At 45.0% G+C, this 23176-nt stretch overlaps 1 protein-coding gene across 1 annotated transcript in view; it reads right to left on the bottom strand.

Moving 5' to 3' along the window:
- The window catches only part of LOC137645811 (F-box only protein 7-like), a 67380-nt gene extending 51750 nt beyond the window's left edge, over nucleotides 1-15630 (bottom strand). The window contains exon 1 of the mRNA XM_068378766.1: nucleotides 15362-15630. Coding sequence (XP_068234867.1) covers nucleotides 15362-15486 — 125 coding nt within the window. The 5' untranslated portion in view covers nucleotides 15487-15630. The remainder of the gene's footprint in view (nucleotides 1-15361) is intronic.
- Nucleotides 15631-23176: the final 7546 nt, after the last annotated feature.

Genomic DNA, 23176 nt, shown 5'->3' with positions numbered 1-23176 from the left:
GAGAATGGTGTCTATGATCATGCCTGAGTATACCAGTCTTTGAGTGGGAAGCAGAGAGGACTTCTCGAGATTTACCATGATCCCCATATCCTGGCAAAGTCTCAGAAGTTTGTCTCGGTGTTGAAGAAGGGTTGACACCGAGTCTGCTAGGATTAGCCAGTCGTCCAGATAACGGAGGAGACGGATGCCAATCCTGCGTGCCCAAGATGATACTAGGGTGAACACTCTGGTGAAGACTTGTGGTGCTGTGGAAAGACCGAAGCACAGCACCTTGAACTGGTATATTCTGTTGTCCACCTGAATCTTAAGTACTTCCTTGAAGACGGATGGACTGGGATCTGGAAGTACGCGTCCTTTAGGTCCAGTGTGCACATGAAGTCTTGCAGTCTTACTGCTAGTCTGACCGTGTCTGCCGTCTCCATACTGAAGGGAGTTTGTTTGACAAACTTGTTCAGAGCTGAGAGGTCGATGACTGGTCTCCAGCCTCTAGACGCCTTCTTTACAAGAAAGAGTCGACTGAAGAAACCTGGGGATCCGTCGAGGACCTCTTGGAGAGCGCCCTTCTTCAACAGGGTCTGGACTTCTGCCTGAAGGGCTTGGCCCCTTGCCGATCCCATGGCAAGGGAGTTCAATGACACTGGATTCCTGGTCAGGGGAGGTAGAGATGTTATAAACAGGACGTGATATCCTAGACTGATCACGGAGATTGTCCAGGAATCGGCCCCGAGTTGCTTCCACCTGTTTGCGCAACTCTGTAGGCATCCCCCCACTGGTGGAAATGCAGGGGGACTGCCAATCCTAGCGTTTGTGGCCTCGCCTGCTCCTTCTAAGATTTTTACCTCCCCTGGAGGACTTTTTGCCTTTCCTGAGGGCTTAGACACCATTGTCTTCGCTGCAGTTGTCGTCATAGTGGTCTTGGTTGGATGGGACTGCTGTGGTGCTGGAAGTTTATAGGGCTTAGATGTTAAAGCCCTATGGAGGAGGGAGTCTTGATGGGACTTCCTCCACCTCTCAGCAGCATGTTCTACATCCTTAGGCTCGAACAGAACAGACCCCTCTATAGAGGAATGTCTGAGCTTATTGATCTCGGCACTAGGGACCTTCAGGTAGAATCTCTCAGCTATTGCATCCCGACGTTTCGAGATGGTATTTGCCCTCAAGTTCGAGACTTGGTGGGCAAGAAACTCGATCGTGTGAGTACCTGACAGAAGGAAGGTTTCCATAGCTTTCCTGGTACTGTACGTTCCTTGGAGAAATCCTCAGATCATATCAGGATACCTAAGGTCCCCAACCAAATATCAATCCACGAAGTAGCTTGCATAGCACACTTCGCGACCTTCTCCTGGTTGAGGATCTCGGTTGCCGAGAACAAGACCTGCCGGTTGGAGAGTCTCTCAGGAGGGACTCCCTTGGTTAGCTCTTCCAGCGAGTGGTGAAGCAGAAGAGCTGAACAAAGCTCCTCCAGGATCTCGAAGGACCTCCTCTGCTGTACATGAGGTGGGAGGAGCTTGTTCATGGTACCGGAACGGTTGGAGGAGGACATCTCGGAGAGCTGCTGGGCGGTCTTGTCCCTGGTACTCTTTACCCCTTGAGACCATGGCAGGGCTGCACTGGTCTTACAGGGTTTTTGAGTACCAAAGACGCGGTCTAGGACCGTGTCTTTGCCCTCTCGAGAGAGGATCTCCGGGTCGGAAAACCCGTTGAGAACCCTCATTAGATTCAGAACCTGCCAAAATGCGTGTTCTGACTCCTGGTGTAGGATTTGCAGCGAAGTTTCCTTCTATCCCCAAACGCTCTTCTTAGGGAGAGTCGCGGACAATCCCCGAGTGGCTGGCTGGCTCCATCCTAGCCCTAGTGGAGGACTTTGGCAATGTTTTGAAGTCTTTAGATTCCTTCCGGGGAAGGATGTAAGACTCCAACATTGATGAGTGTTGCATGTCTCTTCTATTCCCGGACTGTGAGGAACTCTCGGTGTGAAGAGAGGTTTCCTCCATTGGTGCGATGGGGGAAAATCTCTCTTCACGTGGTTCCCTTGGTGACGGGAGACCTTCGTCCGAAAGGGATGGAGAGTTAGTCCGAGAAATAGGAGGAACTTGCCTTGATGGTCTGAGTGGAGTCAGTTTTGCCCTCGGGGGAGTGACCGCATCCAGAACTCCTCTTTTCCTCTTCAAAGGGATAGAGGAAGCCATGGTTCCATGTCCTAGATTAGAGAGGACAGGCTTGAAAGCCTGGGTTACGGCTCTGATCAGGGCTGTTGGCTGACAGACGCACTGTCAGACATGAAGGGACCAAAGGATCCCTGGGAGGAGTTACTGGAATGGGTGGGTTTGCCTTAGGAAATAGCTTTGGGATCCTGAACCCCTCTGCATGTTTCCCTTCTCCCACAATGCGTGGTGGTATGCGCTTGCAGGGAGGGGAATGAGGCGATGGCGACCTTGCCGGACGTTGTTCCCTTTGGTGCACAAGCTCGCGCACGGGAGAATATTGGCGCTCGCGCGAGGGCTAGTAATGCTGCTCGCGAGAGGGAGAATATTGGTGCTCGCGCGCAGGAGAACATTCGTGCGCGAGCGCGCAGGAGAATCACGATGTGCGAGCGGGCGCGTAGGAGAGTTTTCGTGCGCGTCTGTCAAAGAATTAGGCACGCACAGTAGAATCATGATAGGCGTGGGAGAGCGGGAGAATGTTGGCACGCGTCTTTAGGAGAGAGAGGGAGCGTGCGCATATCTCTGTGAGTGCGTAAGCTCGCACGCGGGAGACTGTTGGCGCGCGCGGGAGACCGTTGGCGGGCGCGCGGGAGTCCGTTGGCGGGCGCGCAGGAGACTGTTGGCGCGCACGGGGGAGAATATTCGCACGTGTCTGTCGAAGAATTAGGGCGCGCGCACGCAGGAGAATGTCTCCTAGCGCGCGGGCGTGTAGTAGAATCATGATAGGCGCGCATATCTCTGTAAGAGCACGCAGGTGAGCACGGGCCTGGTGAGCGATGGCGCGCAGGTGAGCGCGGGGCTGGTGAGCGCTGGCGGTAAATGATGGCGCACAGGTGAGGGCAACAGGGTTGTTGCCTCACCTACGAACTCGCAAGCAGGATAGTGATGGCGCGCATGTTTTGACTGGCACGTTGGCTGACGCACAAATGGCGCTCTGGAGAGCGTGATGTAGAGCGCACATGTTGGCGCACGAGAGAGCGCTGTTGCACAGGAGAACATTGGCGCGCAGGTGAGTACTGGCGCGTAGGAGATCGTGGGCGCATGGGCGCACGGTGCGTCGGTGCAGGAGAGCCCTGGCGCGCAGGAGATCGTTGGCGCGTGTGCATGTGGGCGTGGTAGAACTCTGGTCTAGTAGGCGCGTAGGCGCATGAGGTTGATGCCCTGCGTAAGGGCGAGCAAGATGGGTGGTGTGCCACTGTGTTGGGGCCTGACGAGCTGCTAGTGAGCGTTGGTCAGGTTGCGTGGGCGCGTGGTGCGCTGTACGTTGGCGCGCAATAGTGCACTCAAGTGGAGCCTTGTTAGACCCATGCAGGAACGGCGATGGAAGGTCGGCAGGTCTGTCCGGTGGATGGTCGACGTGTCCTTTAAAAGGACGACCATCCACTGAAGGAGATTGCGAACGATCTGCAGAGAGGTCCAGGACCGAAGTCACAAGGTTTGGGCGACGGAAGAAGAGGCCTTGGGTTTTTCTTCCTTCGAAGCAACCTTCGAAGCAGAAACATCCCGCTTGGACTTCTTCTTCCGAGGCCGCGAAAACCTCTCCCACTGGAAGGAAGACCACTCCCTACACTCACTACACTTGTTGATACTATCACACCGTTGGCCTCTGCAAGAACGACAAAGGGCGTGAGGATCGGTCTCGACCGCCGACATGAATGTTCCACAGGGGCGGTCGGGAAGACCAGGGCAGGTGCGCATGGTCGCAGAGGCCAACTTCATGTACACAGTCTAAGAAAAAAGAAAAGAACAAAAAGCCTAATGGCTGCCAATTGTCAGCGAGGATGAGAGCGGCAACTTCCGATCACCATCTGAGCCTAAAAGTAAAGTGAGCTCAATCACAGGTGTGTGAGGGGGAGCGGTAGCAAGCTACCCTCCCTACCCCCGCTAACTAGCAGTGTTGGTAATTAACCCTCGTTAAAAATTAATGACTCATCATTTCAGCTACGCCGAAAGTAATACCCCTATTAAATAGCATGGTTTGTATTCCAGTTACGGAACAAATATTGTTTTCAGATTGTAACATAATTTCTTTGTTTTAAATGGATTAGAAGGTTAGTTTAATGCTTGGAGCCGCAAAAAAAAAAAGTCTTGAAAGAGCTGCATGTGGCTCCAGAGCCGCAGGTTAGTGACCCCTGGTCTCGGGAAAATCTTAGCAACTTCCTGGAAGACGGATGGATTGGGATCTGGATGTATGTGTCCTTCAGATCTAGAGTGGACATGAAGTCTTACGGTCTGATAGCGAGTCTGACCATGTTGGGTGTCTCCATCCTGAACGGAGTTTGCTGGACAAACTTGTTCAGGGGGAGATCGATGACTGGTCTCCAGCCTGCAGACACCTTTTCTACAAGAAAGAGTCAACTGTAAAAGCCTGGAGACCCATCGCAGATCACTTGTAGAGCTCCTTTCTCCAACATGGTCTGGACTTCACCCCGAAGGGCTGACTCCTTTGCGTATCCTTACACATAGGAGTCTGATGAGAGAGGCATTTGAATCAGTGGAGGGAGAGATAATAGGATGAACGGGACACAATACCCCAAATGGATCACCTCGACCATCCGGGGTTCAGCCCCGGGTGAAGCCACCTTTGCCATCGACTGTTTAGGCAATTACCCCACAGGTGGTCATATGGAAGGATTGCCCATTCAAGCAGGATCGGCCTCGCCCAGACTCCCGCTTGCCTCTGCCTCCACGGAAGGACTTTCTACCTCAAAAGGCTTGTTGGACATCCTGCGACCTGCTGTTTAGTTTCTAGCCTTTTTTGTCGGCAGTTTAGGAGCTGGATTCCTTTGTGGCTGAGGAGTCAAGGCCCTCTGAGTGAGAGAGTCCGTATTGGACTTTCTCCACTTCCCAGCCACCCGCTCAACGTCCTCAGGATTGAATAATAAACTACCCTCAAAGGGAGCGTTCCTGAGCCTTGCTACCTCAACCTGAGTGAGTTGTCAATGAAATTTTCCTATTACGGCATCCCGTCTCCTCAAGATGGTGTTGGCCCAAAGGTTCACCAGTTGATGAGACAGGAACTAGATGGCCCGAGTGCCTGATAATAGGAAAGTTTCCATAGACTTCCTTGTGAACTGTTTGGCCCAGTTCTGAGACTAGATCAATTGTTCTAAAGATCCTAACCAGAAATCAAGCCAAGATGTAGCCTGCATGGCATACCTCACGACATTTTCCTGGTTCAGGATCTCGGAGGCCGAGAACGAGACAGACTGTCCAACCAACTTCTCGAAGGGCGTGCCCTTCAAGAATGCCTCTATAGAATGATCTAGAGGCAAAACTAGTAGCGGCTCATTGAGGATTTACTAGTACCTCCTCTGTATGATAGAAGGCGGCGAGAGGAGTTTGGAGGAGCTGGTGCGAAGGAAGAAAGACGAACCAGTCGCCTGGGACACAACCTTCTGCTTGGAACTCGTCAATGTCTTTGACCAGGGCAAAGCTGTGCTGCCCTTCACGGGTCTCTGAGTGCCATAAAACTGGTCTAGGACCGTCTCCTTACAATCAAGAGAGGCGGCCGATGGATCTGGCAGCCCACTGATGGTTCGGCTGTAGGTTAAAACTTGCCAGAAGGCGGAAGGCGTGTTCCGTCTCCTTTCGCACCCCCTCCGTCATTTTAGGGCTAGCGGAACTGGCAAAATGTCGTCCTCATAATCATTTTGTTCATCCACTTCCGAGCTCTCATCCATAGGAGCCCGGAGTGGGTCAAGGTCGTCATCAAGATCGACGGAGGACTGGACAATTCCCGTGGGCGTACTTGGTTCTCTCTGAGTCTTCGCTTGAGATAAGGGTGGCCAAGCCAAAAATTTCGGGATAGTGAATAAATCTTTCGGCTCTCTGTGCTGCAGCAGAAATTCCTCCATCAGTGTAGGCCTTGCGGCTTCCACTGACCTGCGGAAGAGATAGGACTACGTAGGGGCAGGAACAGCGTCACACTGAGAAGGGTGAGGTGCCTCCTTTGGCAATACCTCAGCTGGAGTCAGACGAAACGAGTCCGTGTAGGAAATTTTCCAGTCTTCCTTGGAAGGAGAAGGTCTAATTCTCTTCCTCTTCCCTTTGGGCCTTGCCTGTGAGGATTTGAGCTGTAGGGGAGTCCCCTACATTCTGGAGCCCTCTCTTTCCTGGCTCTCTTGCGAGGAGATATGTTCTTCTCCTTACGTGAAGGCTCTGCCGGAGCCGAGTCCTTAAGAGTTCCCCTTGGGATAAACTTGGGGAGAGGAGCCTAGATGAGAGGAGGTAACATGGGAATCCTGGAAGTGCCGCCTAAGGACTGAGAGCAGGGGGTGACGCCCGTCACAGCTTGCTGTCCTTACGTTAAATAATGCTTTAAGCCATGGGGAGTAGCAGGCTCCAGATATGCTGGGAGGATGATCCTTAGGATGGCGTACATCCCTAGGCTTAGGTACCTCCACAGGTATGTTAGCCTTCCAACCTGAGGGCAAGATTGGCACAGGCCTTCCCATCAGGAGAGGAACTGGGCATCGTCAGGTGGGCGACAAGTGCTTTGGGGAAGGCGGAGGCCCACGAGGTTGGAGAGACGTGATTGTTTCTCTTACCAGAAGGTTTACTCAAGGAAAGGAACCCTCCTGCAACCAGAAGGTGATGGAACCTCATCCAGGGACAAGGGCACAACTGGAGCTGGATGAGATGGTTTTTGCAAAACTGATCTCTACATGTCTCTACCACGAACCAAAAAGCACTGTCACAATCGCTAAGCATTGCTCTGTCACGAGACGTTTTCTCGTCACGTGACTCTGGTCTTCCAAGCAACAAGACAAGAGACCGAGCAAAAGCAAGAGGACGAGACGCAGGGGGAGGAGCTAATTTGGACCGTGAATCCCATTTGCTCGACCCGAGGGACCGTTGTGATGAGAACTCGAAGGAACTCTGTCACCGATTCCTGATGGGAGGTGGTATCCCTCAGGAATCACGCCGCGAGGAACCGTAGGGTTCAAGCGACGAGAAACCAAAGGGTCCGCAGGGAAATGAGAGCCCGAAGACTCATCGTAACATACATCATAAGAGCCCAAAGGCACAGCGTGATGAGAATCCGAAGACTGTCCGTCAAGAGAGCCGAAAGACTCGTCAAAACTATGATCATAAGAATCAAAAATTTCTTCATAACGTGGGTTTCGAGAGCACGAAGGTTCCATGTAACCAGTGTTGCAAGAACCCAAAGGTTTATGCGACTGGGGACCGAAATCTCCCCGTTACGAGAGCCCGAGGCATAACGTAACAGCCAGCCCGAGAGACCGGGGCTCAACAAAAGCGGGGTTGTGCAATCCCTAGGGATCAACAGGGGGAGAGGAGCCTGGGATCAAAGGAAGCAACAGGGGAATCCTGGAAGTGCCGCCTAAGGACTGAGAGCGGGACGACCCCCATCACAGCTTGCAACATTACGTTAAATAATGCTTTAAGCCATGGGGAGAAGCAGGCTCCGGATATGCTGGGAAGAAGATCCTTAGGATGGCGTACATCCCTAGGCTTAGGTAAGTCCACAGGTATCTTAGCCTTCCTACTCGAGGGCAAGATCGTCACAGGCTTTCCCATCAGGAGAGGAACTGGGCATTGTCGGGTGGGCAACAGGTACTTTGGGGCAGGTGGAGGCCCACGAGGTTAGCGAGACTGGTGAGGGTCTCTCTTACCGGAAGGTTTACCCAAGGAAGGGAACCCTCCTGTAACCAGAAAAGGTGATGAAACCTCGTCCAGGGACAAGGGTAAAACTGGAGCTGGATGAGATGGCTTTCGCGAAACTGATCTCTGCGTGTCTCTGCTAGGGAGAATATTGGCCCTCGCGCGCGGGAGAAAGTTGGTGAGCGCCGCGCAGGAGAATCATGATGAGCGCGGGCGTGCTGGAGAGTGTTGGCCCGCCATGCGCACGCGCATCTCTGTATGTGAGCGCGGGAGAAAGATGGAGCGCAGGCGAGCGCACATGTTCTGGCGAGCGCTGGCGCACAGGTGAGGGCGGCAACGTGGTTGTCGTCTCACTTACAGACTTGTGCGCAGGAGAGTGATGGCGCACAGGTTTCTGTTGGCACGCAAGATGGCGCACAGGAGAGCACTGGTGCGCAAGTGATGTAGGGCACACATGTTGACGTGCAGGAGAACGTTGGCGTGCAGGTATATACTGATAATGGCGCGTAGGAGAGAGTTGGCGCGCAGGTAAGTGCTGGTGCGCAGGAGAGCGCTGGCGCGTAGGAGATTGTGAGTGCGTGTGCGCAGGGCGCATAGGTGCAGGAGAGCGCAAGTGCGCTGTGGTGTGCTGGCACATAGGCGACCCTGGGCCTGTGGCCGCAGGTGACCGTCAGCAGTCCTACAAAGAGGAGTCTCTGTAAGTGAACTCCCCCGAGGAAGAGAAGCATTAGCAGGAGAGACCGATGATGAACTTAGTTTCCCCCTCGGAAGATGGACAGGAACGGGGGAAACTAAGTCGGCAGCTACAGTTGTAGAGTTTGGAGTGGCAGAGGAGATGGGTGACGCCGCATGAGACACCTCTGACACAATAACGTCGACATGAGTCAGGGGATCTACCTCTGACGGCAACGAAGATTGCTTGACAGAAGCACCCATGCGGATGAACTCAAGCCGAACCCGTGAGCCCCAAGGAGGACCATATCTGAAAGACGTAAGTTAGTGACAAGGCCTCACCCGGGGGGAGAGGTGGTGCTGCTTCGCTATGGGAAGCAACCTCATCTCTCGAGACCCGGGGTTGGTCAGTAATAACTTGGTCTACGATACTACTCAACGGTCTCTCGTAAGAGACCGACCGAGTAGGAGCTTCGGAGGAGGTTTGGGCGACGGAAGAAGAGGCCTTGGGTTTTTCTCCCTTCGAAGAAGAAATATCCCGCTTGGACTTCTTCCGCCGTCGCGAAAACCTCTCCCACTGGGAGGAAGACCACTCCCTACGCCCTCTACACATGTTGACACTATCACACCGTTGACCTCTGCAAGAAGGACAAAGGGCGTGAGGATTAGTCTCAACCGCCGACATAAATGTTCCACAGGGGCGAACGGAGAGTCCAGGGCAAGTGAGCATGGTCGCAGAGGCCAACTTCACACGCACTCTTAAGAGAAAAAGAGAAAACAAAATGGCGTTAATGGCTGCAAAAAGTTGGCAAGGATGAAGAACAGCAACGACTGTTCACCATCCGAGCCGGAAGCAAAGTGAGCTCAATCACAGGTGTGTGACAGGGAGCAGTAGCAAGCTACCCTCCCTAACCCCCGCTAACTAGCGGTGTGGGTAGTTAACCCTCGTTAAAAAATCAATGGCTCGTCATTTCAGCTACGCCGAAAGTAATACCCCTATTAAATAGCGTGGTTTGTATTCCAGTTACGGAACAAATATCTGTTTGAGGCTCGAGGTGAGGATGGCAGGTTCATCCTTGCCAAGATTCTTGGACATGATGTGTCCTACTATGCGAGCGGCATTTCTAGATTTATTTCAGAAGCAGGTCTTCTGAAAACTATTTAACTTTTATAATGACATCTTAACTTTTATGGTTTTAATAGAATTCTCTTTTATATTTCATATACAGTATAATAAATGCTATCGGCATCAATGATCTTAGATGTCAGGATGCCTAAAAACTTTCAATCAATCAATCTAAGCATTAAGTACGTTATTTGGACACATGGACTACTATATCCATACTACATAACATCTCCGTATTTAAATGAATTTTATAATATACATGACTTTGACTAATTTCGGTAAAGTTTTACTGTATTACAGATTCTGCTTTCGAATAGAAAATATATGTTTTCGTGTGGTAAATAACGTGATTTAACCGAATTTGACCTTCATTTCAACCGTAAACCAAAAGAACAACCAATTCGACTAACTTTAAGTAGCCGAACTGGTTGCTGTTATTACGACTGAAATGAAGGTGAAAACCGGTTAAATCACAATATTTTCTACAGGAAAAATTTATTTTCTGTTAAAATGTTTAAATATAAGGTCTTTTATTATATAAATTTTGTTAAAATGTTTAATATAATGACTTGTTTAAATTCCGTGTCACTTCACTCACGCATGTACTGAGAACGGTTACATTAGCAACGTTACCAATTATACACAGGGTTACCAACGTTGAGTGGGATTGCTAACGTTGCCAATGTTACGGTAATATTACCATGTGTATTTTAAAGGATTTTTCCATATACCGATTAGGCTACACAATATATAAAAAGTACAAAAAGGGTACAGAACCTAACACCTAACCTCTAGTGATTTCCAGGTCACAAACCTCACGTATTTACTGAGAACGGTGAAATTAGCCATGTTACAAATGATACACAGAATTACCAACAATACGGTGACATTACTATCGATAGTAATGATAGATATTACCATGCGTATTTTAAATAATTTTTCCATATACACTTTACACAATATATAAAAAGTACAAAAAGGGTACAGAACTTAACAAACCCACCTAACCCAACCTAGGAGTTCCCAGGTCACAAACCTCACGTATGTACTACGAACGATAAAATTAGCAACGTTACCAATGATACAGTGTTAACAACGTTAAAAAGGAATTGCTAACGATAGCAATGCTAAGGTAATATTATCATGTGTATTTTAAAGAATTGTTCCATATACACTTTACACAATATATAAAAAGGTAGAAAAAGGGTAAAGAACCTAACAAACCAACCTAACCTAACCTAGAAGTTAACAGGTCACAAACCCAATATAATGACTTTTGTTAAATGACTTACCTTTATGACCCGGACGGCGAAACTTGTCTTGGTTTGGGTATAACAGTAAAATACGTGAATGTCTTTCCTGTAAGATAGGAAGGAACGGCACTTGGGGCACTGTAAACGTTGAGGTATTAATTACATTGTGTGCTTTAAGGAAATCATCAACATTGGATGTCGAATCATAAAAATCACCAAGGAATTTAGCAAATGCTTTTAGGTACGAAAAAATAAATCACTTGAAATGACGGACACCTTACAAGGACAAAGGTTTCCAGGGAAAAGGATTTGGTGGAAGGGGTATGAATAGACCACTTAAAGACATAAAGGGGGGGGGGTAGGGAAATATTAACTGACAACCCCCTTGTGCAAACTTTGAATACGTATGGGTTCGTGATTGGTTAACTGGAAAACAATGAAATCTAGAGGGTAAACACGAATGAACTGGAATGGGAAACTTGTCCAAAGCAAGTATTTATGTGAAATCGGGGTGTGACAAGGTAATAACAGAAGAAATAAAAGCAATATAGGAAGTTAAAATGGAATGTATGATAAATAAAATTTAATGGGAATATAAAATGAGGTGATTTTATAAGGTATCGGATAATACAACGAGTATAATTATTGGGTCAAACATAATATGTATACGAGGGTATTACATAACTAATCAGGTAATAGACTTGAGCAGAGCTGGTAGAGAGACGAATGGTTACATTTCACGATTAGATAAGAAGAAATCCTATTGGTGGAGGAAAAGTTTCTGCGTAGGGAGGCGGGTTTTTTGCGCAGAAGGACGAAACCTGCTATGTACGAACGCACGAACGGAAGCGTCTACAACCGGCAAGTAGAATGAGAAAAATTAAATGAAAAACACTGCTAATGTTAGCATGTTACGCTAACACTTGATCTACATCAGACGTTGGTAGCACTGGTAATTGTATTTTTTTCATGAGACATAGCCTTTGCAACGGCGCCTCCAAAATTTATCCAGTTATACTGTTTTGTCTTTTCCTCCGATTATTATACATCCAAGAGGGTAATGTATAGAGAAGAAAAGGCTTGTTTTACGATTATACATCGTATCCCCAGTATGTTTTCCCCACCCAAATCCCCGAGTTCCCACTGGGGATCCCCCATTATCGTAGGATATAGATATGTATATATTTCCAAAACTATTCATTTGCGACGGAAACGAGTGTCATTTTCGAAGAGAGCGTAATTTTTTCTATAAAAAAAAAAAAGTTTTTTCCTAGGTTACATTGCCATGTAATACAGTAAAATAATACCCTAATTTCTTATATATTTAAGGGATATCGATGATAAATGAATCAGAGTGCATTCGAAATCGTGTAAAATCCTTGACTTTGACTGTTTGAGTTATATTTTAGTCATATTTTTCTCAAAGTTCTAAAACATTTTCATCATTTAACATGCATTTTCATTTTCTTTAGAGTATAATTAACTTCTACAATAAAATGAACCTGAATTAGTACTTGCAAGCGCCTTCAACATACTCAAATGAATAGCCACACGCATAGTTGCTGTAATCCAATTACCACCTTCGCTTAGCAAGGAGCGGGGCATCACCGCCAACTTAGCGTGTGGCAGGTATAGTACATAGGAGCTTGATGTTTTTCTTTTTCCGCAAGTGAAGCGAGCACACGGCGGAGCAGAAACCGGATTTCTAAAAAATATCCCCATTCTTAGACGGCTTAACAGGCATTCGATTTATTTTCTGATGAACTGAAGGTAAAATTCGGTGAAAGCATATTATTCACTACAGGAAAAACTATAGTCAATTTCTTTTAGCGATGCAGATTTGCACCGACTCGCAGCGGTGACCTTTTAGCTCGGAAAAGTTTCCTGATCGCAGATTGGTTGGACGAGATAATTCTAACCAATCAGCGATCAGGAAAATTTTCCGAACTAAAAGGGCACCGCTGCGAGTCGGTGCAAATCTGCCTCGATAAAAGAAATGGACTATATTCTTTCCTATTCAAAATGTTGTTTCGTCCGTAACTATAATTCTTCAGACATTATCCCCCTTAGACTTCCGTTTTCTTAGTTTAACCTGTCCCAACGAACTACATTCACCTCGAATTTGAAAAGGTCTTTTCATGATAAATAAGAATTTCCTTCAGTTATTTCCATAAGAATCGTTTAAAGTACCATCAATCCGTCCGTAACTATAATAAAACCATTATTGATATGTGTAAGAAAGATTGCAATTACCATAAGGGTATTATTACAGTTTCATCCATTATGGGAAATCTATTATAATAATATATTTCCCGAGTAAAGCAAGTCTTTTGTAGTATTTCTGTAAAATATTATCTGTCGCAAATGCCTAGTTCTTTATATATCGACGATCAAACTCACGCTACTCATGTCTTCCTCCCAGATTTTTTCTAAGTCTGTTGTTATTGTTGACTGTGTCTTGTATTTGCTTAAATGAGCCCTGTAACCACTATAATCCGCAGACAAACTAGTCCACTATAAAGTCTTACACGTTTGGCCAATCACAGCGCCTATCCACTATGACGTCATACATGTTTGGCCAATCACAGCGCGACAATACATCATCTTTCAGATGTATTTCATTTCGTTCTTAGAAATGGAGGCAATAGCAAGCACGTCATCTCATGTTGCACAAGAAGTTGAAATTCCATCTTCTTGTCCTGACTGTTTCCTAACTTACAATGAATTTGTTGTAAGTTATTCGGGAAATATTGAAAACCTAGTGGATTTGTGCCAGAGACACAATTTAATTTTACAAAATAGGAACCTTCCCAACGGCTTCACGTTTTCCTCAAAGCAGCAGCACATCTTGATGAACCAACAGTTTAAGGTAAGCTTCATTAATTTATAGAGTATATTATAATGGTGATAGTATAACGATGTATGCAGCAGTACCATCACTTTGGATTTGGTTTGATGGATGTGTTAGGTAGTGGCTGTAAGGGGGGGGGCCTCGCAGGGGCTAGGCCTAGGTAGGGGTACAGGGCCCTAGGTTAGGTGGTTGTATTAGGTTCGGTAGTGTCCCGAAATTCACTGTGGCCTTAAGGGGGGGTCGCAGGGGGGCGGAGCGCCCCCCCCCCCCCCCCCCGGTAGGAGTATAGGGGGAGGGGTGGTGGAAGGATAAGTATTCATTTATTGCAAATATCATTTGACGCATTCTAGAACAACTTGTTGTTTTAACTCCAATTACATAGTAAATCTCTAAATCGGATGGTTTGCGGTCAAAATAAACGTTAAATTCGTTGGAACTACACTATTTCTGATGCAACAAATATATTTTGGTAATTTTGTATATTATTCCATGCTAATGTAACTTAGGAAAAAACTACTGTTTCTAACAGAAAAAATTATGATCTCTTCAAAAATGACACTCATTTCTGTCGCAAATGAATAGTTTCAGAAATATATATACATCTATATCCTACGATAATGGGGGACCCCCAGTGGGAACTCAGGGTTTTGGGTGGGGAAAACATACTGGGGAAACGAAAAATAATTGTTAAATAACGTGAATTAAGCAAATTTGATGTTCATTTCAATGGGAAACAAACAGATCAACCAATTCGGATAACTTTAAGATGCACGGTGTCACTTCTCTTACGAACGAACGATAACATTAGCAACGTTACCAATAATACACAGTGTTACCAACGTTGACGTATGGTACACAGAGTTACCAACGGCACGTTGACATTACTAAAGATAGTAATGATAGATATTTCCATAATTTAAATAATTTCTCCATATAAGTTTTACTCAATATATAAAATGTACAAAAAGGGCACAGAACCTAACAAACCCACCTAACCTAGCCTAGTAGTATGACAGGTCACAAAATAACATTTGATCTACATCGGACGTTGGCAGCACTGGTTACTGTATTTTTCAATGACACAATCTTTGTAACGGCGCCTCCAAAGTTTATCCAGATATACTGTTTTGTATTTTCCTCCTGTTATTATAATTTCAAGAAGGTAATGTATAGAGAAGAAAAGGCTTGTTTTACGTTTATATATCGATTCCCCAGTATGTTTTCCCCACCCAAAACCCCGAGTTCCCACTGGGGGTCCCCCATTATTGGAGGATATAGATGTATATTTATTTCTGAAACTATTAATTTGCGACGGGAACGAGTGTCATTTTCGAAGAGAGCGTATTTTTTTCTATAAGAAACAGTAATTTTTCCCTAGGTTACATTAGTATGGAATAATATACAATGAAACCTATATTTTTATTCCAGTTTCCCCATAATGGATGAAACTGTAAATTTACCAAAATAAGTAATTATGTAGCCTCATGCCTAACAAAAGACTTCTGTGCTACTAAGAATGAAAATTGTATACGTACATTGATAATCCTCTCTTGTCATTCTTTTGAACATACAAATTACTGAGTTTAAATGACAGACAATTAAAACCGACATTACAGCATTTTCTTACCTGACAGTTATTCCGTAAGAATCTTCGACTGACTGCCTAATCTTGATTTTAAGATTTCCGAGGGTGCATGGCTCGACATTTACAATAAACTTTTGCGTGTTACTGTATTTGACTTTCAATCTCATATTCTTCTACAGATGCAGGAACAAACTTTTAATAATTTGCCTTTATCAGGCAATGTCTTCCGGGTTCAGAACGTTGATGAGGTGGGTGTTTGACTTACACTACACGATCATGACATGTAGATTGACGTACAATGACGGCCTTTAGTAAGATTATAGGAAACATTCTTTGTAACGGCACCTCGTAGGCTTTGTTATTTTCATCTTGCTTCTAACGAAACGTCAATCACAGGACAACAATTAATTATAATACAAAATAAATGCAATATAATAGTGTAAGATATTCACAGCATAATCTTAAGTGTCTATTTATAAATTATTAGGATCGATGATTCATATAAATATGTAAATACACTTACATTAATATACAGGATATCAATGTTCTATCCGAGTAAGAACATAATATAATGCAATTCATTCCGAAAATCTTCAGCACCTTATAGACATTCAAAGTAAGAGGTAAATATGTATAACCTGAAGTAAGCGATATTTCAATATCGATGTATATATAATCTAAGGTCAATGTAAATAACAGGGAACTTGGAAGACAAACAATGGCCGAATGGTGACATCAAAATCGACAAGAAAACAAGACTGACAAATTCATGATCTCACTGTCCAAATAAGTTAGCCATAAATGTTATACTCGTAGTTTTACTTGGCAATTGTACCTAAAACAAGATTCATTGCTGACGAGACGGCACAAAAAAATCAAGTAGGCCTACGTCACGAGTCCCAGCAGTTATTGGAGAAGAAACTTATTTCTCAACATCACACAATAACGGATACGAGAGATTTTCTGGATCGCAAAACAGTTTTAAGTATTATTTGCTCCATTATACGTTGACTTCGTCACTAATTCTGACCTTTAAAAAAATTCAAATATAGTTAGAACTGTCTTTTACCGAGCTTGGTAAACGGTGGATTGACTCCATTTACACTTATGACATACAAATTTATATAAAAAGAATGTTTTTATCTAAATTCCCTAGCCTTTTTGGTTAGACAAGAAATTGGCTGTACTTGAATTATATAATTAATATAAGACATGAAATACAAATAATGTGATATAGCTAACGTCTATATCTATCAACCAAACTAACAGACTATAAATATTTTTTTTATTTACAAAATGATGATAATTAGTGATCTCAGAGCAACATAAACTCCATAAGTAAACAGAGAGAGAGAGAGAGAGAGAGAGAGAGAGAGAGAGAGAGAGAGAGAGAGAGAGAGAGAGAGAGAGAGAGAGAGAGAGAGAGAGAGAGAGAGAGAGAGAGAAGAAAATCATTTTACGTGGTTAAATTCTTTAGATTTAGCCATGCATACAGCATATAGTTTCATCTGAAACTTAACTGGGCAAGGGCGTATTAGATGTAGCTTATAGGTGAGATATAAATAATTTCCTGATAAAATAGCATTCAGCTAAAGTTAGTGAATGTTTTATTTTAAGAGAGAAATAAATAAATTCATTATAATCCAGTAAAATATTATAGAATTGCTTTCTCAATAGTAGGTTAATACTTCCAGCTCATTACCTTAACGAACGTGTCATACAAGACTTTTATTGGATAAGAAAAATAGTGAATTGTATTTAAAACACTCTTTAGTTACGACCTGACTTTGCCATAAACAACACTGGAAAGTTATCTTTGTGTAATTAATCATTTGTTTAAAGGCGGGTTTACACGGCCGAGCAGCTCGTCGAGCCTGGTTGTCGAACCTACTTGTAGAACGGCTCGAAGAGCTTTCAGACAGTACATCGAGCCTCAGTGTGCCTCGTGCTAAAACAACGTCAACATGTTACATGTCTCTCGACCAGGACTATTTGATAGCCATTGCTTTAGCAGTGGCACTAAGAAAGAAAAAAAAAAGAAGATCAAAGTGGACGGAGGATTGGCTACTAAAAAGAGAGAAATGTTCACACACCAACTTGCTTGTTGCTTTAAAATTAAGACTTTAAAATTAGTTCTTTCAATATTTCATGCAGAGCCGCTATTCCTTTGTTTCTGGCTACTTTATTGGAATAGTCTTTTGATATAACTTTCCATAAAGCTAGATGAGCCCGATATGCATGTATGAAATCAAGCACGACTTCCTTCTCATTCTTGCTTTCATTAATGGCAGCCATTATTCATTTCTTTGATGATGTTTCCTCGAGCAGGTTTGAATAACAACTGAGGTTCGATGCTCGAAACCCGTTCACACATTCACACCGTTCGTCATACAATGTAGCTCCGCCCACAAAAGTCAAGATGAGCCTGACTTTCATCAAGTCGTTCGACGAGCGCGCTCGACAACCAAATACCCCGTTTACACGCTCGAACATCAATTCAAACACAGGGTTGTCGAACCAGGCTCGTGTAAACACCGCTTAAGACTATGATATAGAAAGGTAAGATTCTAAAATTACAAGTAAAATGTACTCTATAGAAAAATAGAAATGAAAAAATTGAAGTTATGGTAAAATATTCAATACATGTAAGTATAAAATAAATGATAAAAAAAAAAAAAAAAAAAATCACCGGTCTTGCAGGTATCAAGATTAGACTTGGACTCGAATCATGTTGCCTTGCGATCCGAGTAGCCTTCGTGGCTCAACTTTTACCTTTGGTGATTCCCCCGGGCAATCTAGACCAACCACCTAGGTGAATCTGGCTGAAGTCATCTCTAGAAGGTAAATCTTTGCCTATTATTTTCATTGTTATCTATCCTTTTTTACATACATATAATTGATTTTCAACATATTTAGTCTAGAGCTATCTGAATATGGGATGGAAGTTGAAGAAATAAGAAATTGGGGGAAAAGGACCCTGAAAAAAGAAATCAAGAAAAGAATTATGGAAAAAATAGAAGAAACTATTGAAGAAAAAAAGAAAATAATGAAAAAATTAAGATTTATTAAATGAAATGGCCCACTGCCTTATATCAGAGAAATGAATCTGGATAAGGCATCCCTTGTGATGAAAGCAAGATTAAATATGCTCAACTTAAAAGCAAATTTCAGGGGAAAATATGATGATAATTTGTGTGACTTGTGCAAAGAGGAAGAAGACACTACCGAGTATTTATTTTTATGCCCAAAATTAGGACAGCTAAAGAATGTAGAAATAAGTCTAGGTACGCTGAAAAATCCTAGCAGGGATCAGGCTGCATTTATAGGTAGGGCAATGCATATAAAAGAAGAGTTTAAGAAGTCCAAACAGATTACCACAATAGGTTGCCAGAACTGATGATAGCAAGGTGTTATCCTATCTAATTTCAAGGTAAAAGGGAATAAAAGTAAAGATTGAGAACCTCATTATAATATTAATTTATTCAAGGCACAGGTGATATAAACTTAATAACAATAATAAGAATAAGCTTAGAAGCTTTGCACCTATCTATAAAGAGATAGAGTACCCGCAAAACGGATTTTGAGCGAAGCGAAAAATCTATTTTTGGGTGAGATAGCCATGGCGTCCTGATGGAAGGTTCCTTTTTGGTAGCTTCCTTGGGTATAAGACTACTAAGATATTCCCAGAGAATTTAACCACAGGTTATCACAGAATTCTAACTTCTGGAGCGAGTATCTCAAAGGTTTCCCTTTAAGACATCGTAATACAACAGGGGACGCGCATGTCTGAACGCGCCACATAGCTATCTTCACCCCGAACAGAGTTAATGCTTCGGTGTGTAAGGACTGAGAATAGTTGGGAGCCGTTCCACAGCTAATCTCACTCGTGGCTACTACTGATACTCGAGACGTAAACAAACGGACGCCATTGCTCTAATGACGTCACGCCCGTCTTCATCCTGAAGCCAGTTGCTGCCCATCACCATGATACAGTTGCATAGGGTGGGAACAAAACTGGACGAAGTAGTAGGGAGGGTCCATCAGGACGCTATAGCTATCTCACCCAAAAATAGATTTTTCGCTTCGCTCAAAATCCGTTTTTTGGGCTCAAGCCATGGCGTCCTGATGGAAGAGTACCAGAGAATCAATGTATCGTGGTAGATTTTCCCCCAGTATTAAGTGCCTAGGCATTGACAAAACAGCAAAGTAATCTTAGATAAAGAACCATAGGAACGAAGTATCCTGCCCCCCTTGGCAGGAAGTTCCCATGGGCTATGCCGACGTCAAAGTGGTATTGAAGGGCTATTCATCCTGAGAGAAGAACTTGAAGAACTTAGAGATGAAGCGGAATGTTTGGTATTTGTATAGGAACATTCTGAATTAGACCAGTGGTGGTTGGGCACTGTGTATAGAGTTCATCTCTTGGTTATCAGAAGTAAGTATTCGTGTAGGAACCTTACTGAGACAGGGTGAATATAATTTAGGATTAGACATCTTAAATTCTTCATAACCATAAGAAAGGAGGAATAAATAAAACTATGACAGTATGTATTTCATAGTAATTAGGAGCTGAAAGAGACGCATAAGTAATAAAATAGAAATTTTATTTCACAATGCAGAAATTAAATAATTTACAGCAAAAGTAAAGTTCATTTACAGTAATAATAATGTACATAGAAATAAAGGCTTGCTCTTGAATCTGAAAAGGAATTTCAGGATTAGTAGGTACTCGTTCTCGAGGAACGCAAGTCTTTAAATAACACATCATGCTCAAGGCATGCGGCACTTGTGTGACACTATGACATTTCACCTGGGATAAGAACAGTTATAAAAGCACTAAGTGTTTTTAGACATCACTATGAATCGCTCGAGGGTCAACATAGGCACCCGAAGAGTTAGAGTCCCAAGTAACTCACTGTTCTACGCAGAGTTAGGTGCAGGTTTCATAACACTACCTGCGGCTACCACAAAATGTTTGACTTCGTGCACTTGTTTCGCATAATGTTTAAAGAAAACTCGCGAGGACTTCCAGCCCGTAAAGTTTTTAAGGCTTTCAAAGTCCATGCTCTGAAAGAAGTTCAGAGAAGATGCCACTTTTCTAGGATCATGACCAGCGGGTGTACTGTTCGGATCCGCTCTGCGAATGAAGTAGGTGATTTTCGCTCTTAATTGTTTCAGTGACAGGTCGCTGCCCGATGTTTCTCCTTTGAAGAGTTGGCCTCCACCAAAGTTCGAAGTTCTGCGAAGATAGACCTTGAGACTCTCTACTGGACATAGAGAGACATCCTCCTTCAGGGGGCATATTCTCCAAGGGCCCCATCTTTTGGTGGGTAATTCGTTTTTAGCGAGAAACGTCGGATCAGGGGAGAGGGTCACTTCTCCTGAATCGGTAAACAGGATGTGTCCTTCTTCTCTTGATAATGCCACTATTTCGCTGACTCGAGCTCCCGAAGCGAGAGCAAATAAAAATATAACTTTCTGAGTCAGATCCTTGAGGGGGCATGAATCATTGTCCAAGTTGGAGGCGAAATGGAGTACCTTGTCTAGTGACCAGGAGATCGGTTTCGGAGGGGGTGCTGGACGTAGGCGAGCACATGCTTTTGGTAATTTGTTGAAGATGTCGTTGGACAGATCAATTTGGAAAGCATATAGAATTGGTCTAGCCAAGGCCGATTTGCAGGTTGAAATCGTATTGGCTGCTAATCCTTGTCCATGAAGGTGAATGAAGAAGGACATACAGAAATCAATTGTGATTTCTTTAGGATTTTTTGCCTTGACAAAGGAGACCCATTTCCTCCAGGATGATTCATATTGCCGTCTCGTGGATTCGGTCTTGTATTCCTCTAGGAAGTCTAGACTTTTCTTCGAGATCCCAAACCTCTTCTTTGCGGCAAGGGAGAGAAAATCATGAGATGAAGGTCCTTGATTTTCGATGATGAAGCGAAGACAGTCGACTTCTGTACTTGTTGAGAGAGAACTGGGCCCGGGAGAGGGATCAGCTTGGGCTGCAGCTCCAGGACCAGGGGGTACCAGTTGCTCCGGGGCCACTTGGGAGCCACTAGGGCCGCTGTCCCTTTGAAGGTTCTCAGTTTGGAGAGGACTTTCAACAGAAGGTTGGTGGGAGGGAACAGGTAGATCTTGGACCACCTGTTCCAGTCCAGTGACATGGCGTCCACCGCTTCTGCTTTGGGGTCCTCGTACGGGGCTACGTACAGAGGAAGTTGATTGTTGTCGCTCGTTGCAAAGAGATCTATCTGAAGTTCTGGGACTTGGTGAGAGATGAAGGAGAACGATCTTGCGTCTAGAGACCATTCCGACTCTATCGGGTTTGTCCGAGATAGAGCATCCGCTGTCACATTGCGGAATCCTTGTAGGTGAACTGCAGACAGGTGCCACTTCTTCTTCTCCGCCAGACGGAAGATTGGGAGAAGCACCTGATTTATCTGGGGCGATCTTGAGCCTTGGCGATTGAGACAACGAACTACCACCGAGTTGTTTAGGGTTAGACGGATGTGGATCGAGGGCGGCGGGGATAACTTCTTCAGAGTTAGAAGGACCGCCATGGCCTCCAAGATGTTTATGTGGAACTTCTTGAATAGTGGAGACCAGGTACCTTGAGCCTGTTTCTGGTGGGAGTGACCTCCCCAACCTTCCAGTGAGGCATCCGTGTGGATGTTGAGTGATGGAGGAGGGTGTTGGAGAGGAATGGACCTTTTCAGGGCCTTTTCTTCCGACCACGGCTTTAGGAGGCGTCGTAGTCTGTTTGGAAGCCGTCTCTTGAGGTCTCTTCAAGCGATGGATGCTGAGCGTCTCCAGACTCCCGCGGCATCCTTTAGCTGTGCACGAAGCACTGGGTTTGTCACTGAGGCGAATTGTAGAGAGCCTAGAACTCGTTCCTGCTGTCGTCTTGAAATGCGTTTGGATTTCAGTAGTCGCTTGACAGACCCTGCTATTTCCTTCCTTTTCTTCTGGGGGATGGAAAGGCGGTGTGACTGAAGATTCCAGTGGATTCCCAACCACTGAAACTTCTGAGCTGGAGAGAGGCGAGATTTTTTCTCGTTGATCTTGAATCCCAGGTGTTCTAGGTACTGGGTAACTTCGTTGCAAGACTTTGCACACTCTTCGGGCGATGGAGCCCAGACTAGCCAGTCGTAGAGGTAGGCCATCACCTGGACGTTTCTTAGGCGGAGCTGTTGTACTATGGCATCCGCCAGTTTTGTGAAGATCCGAGGGGCCACATTGAGGCCGAAGGGCATGGCCCGGAAGGCGTAGCTTTTCCTTTGGAGTCGAAATCCTAGGTAGGAGGAAGCGTGATGGTTCATTGGAATGTGCCAGTAGGCATCCGCCAGGTCTATAGAGACCGTGTAGGAACCTTTAGGCAGAAGGGTCCTTATTTGTTGAAGCGTCAGCATCTTGAATTTGTTGTTCTCTATGAACTTGTTGAGGGGGGATAAGTCCAGAATGACTCTGAGTTTGTCTGAGTCCTTCTTGGGAACACAAAACAGTCTCCCTTGGAACCTGGTGGACTTTACCTTCCTTATCACCTTCTTGTTCAAGAGGTCTAGAACATATTCTTCCAGAAGGGGGGTTGATTGCTGGAAGAACTGCTGGAAGATTGGGGGTGGTTGCGTCCAACTCCAGCCTAGACCGTTCTTGATGATGCTGTGTGCCCAGGGATCGAAGGTCCAACGATCCTGGAATTGGCGGAGTCTTCCTCCCACCGGAAGCACTTCATTGCTTCTGGTGTCCCGAGGACTTGTTGCCTCGGCCGCTAGCTCCCTTTCCTCCTCTACCTCTGGAGGGACGGCGAGATGCGTCTCTGCTTGCACCCCTGAACGAGCCTCTACCTTTGGCATG

This window comes from Palaemon carinicauda, chromosome 8 (assembly GCF_036898095.1).
Source record: "Palaemon carinicauda isolate YSFRI2023 chromosome 8, ASM3689809v2, whole genome shotgun sequence".
Taxonomy (NCBI): domain Eukaryota; kingdom Metazoa; phylum Arthropoda; class Malacostraca; order Decapoda; family Palaemonidae; genus Palaemon; species Palaemon carinicauda.
This window is presented reverse-complemented; position numbering and strand designations above follow the sequence as displayed.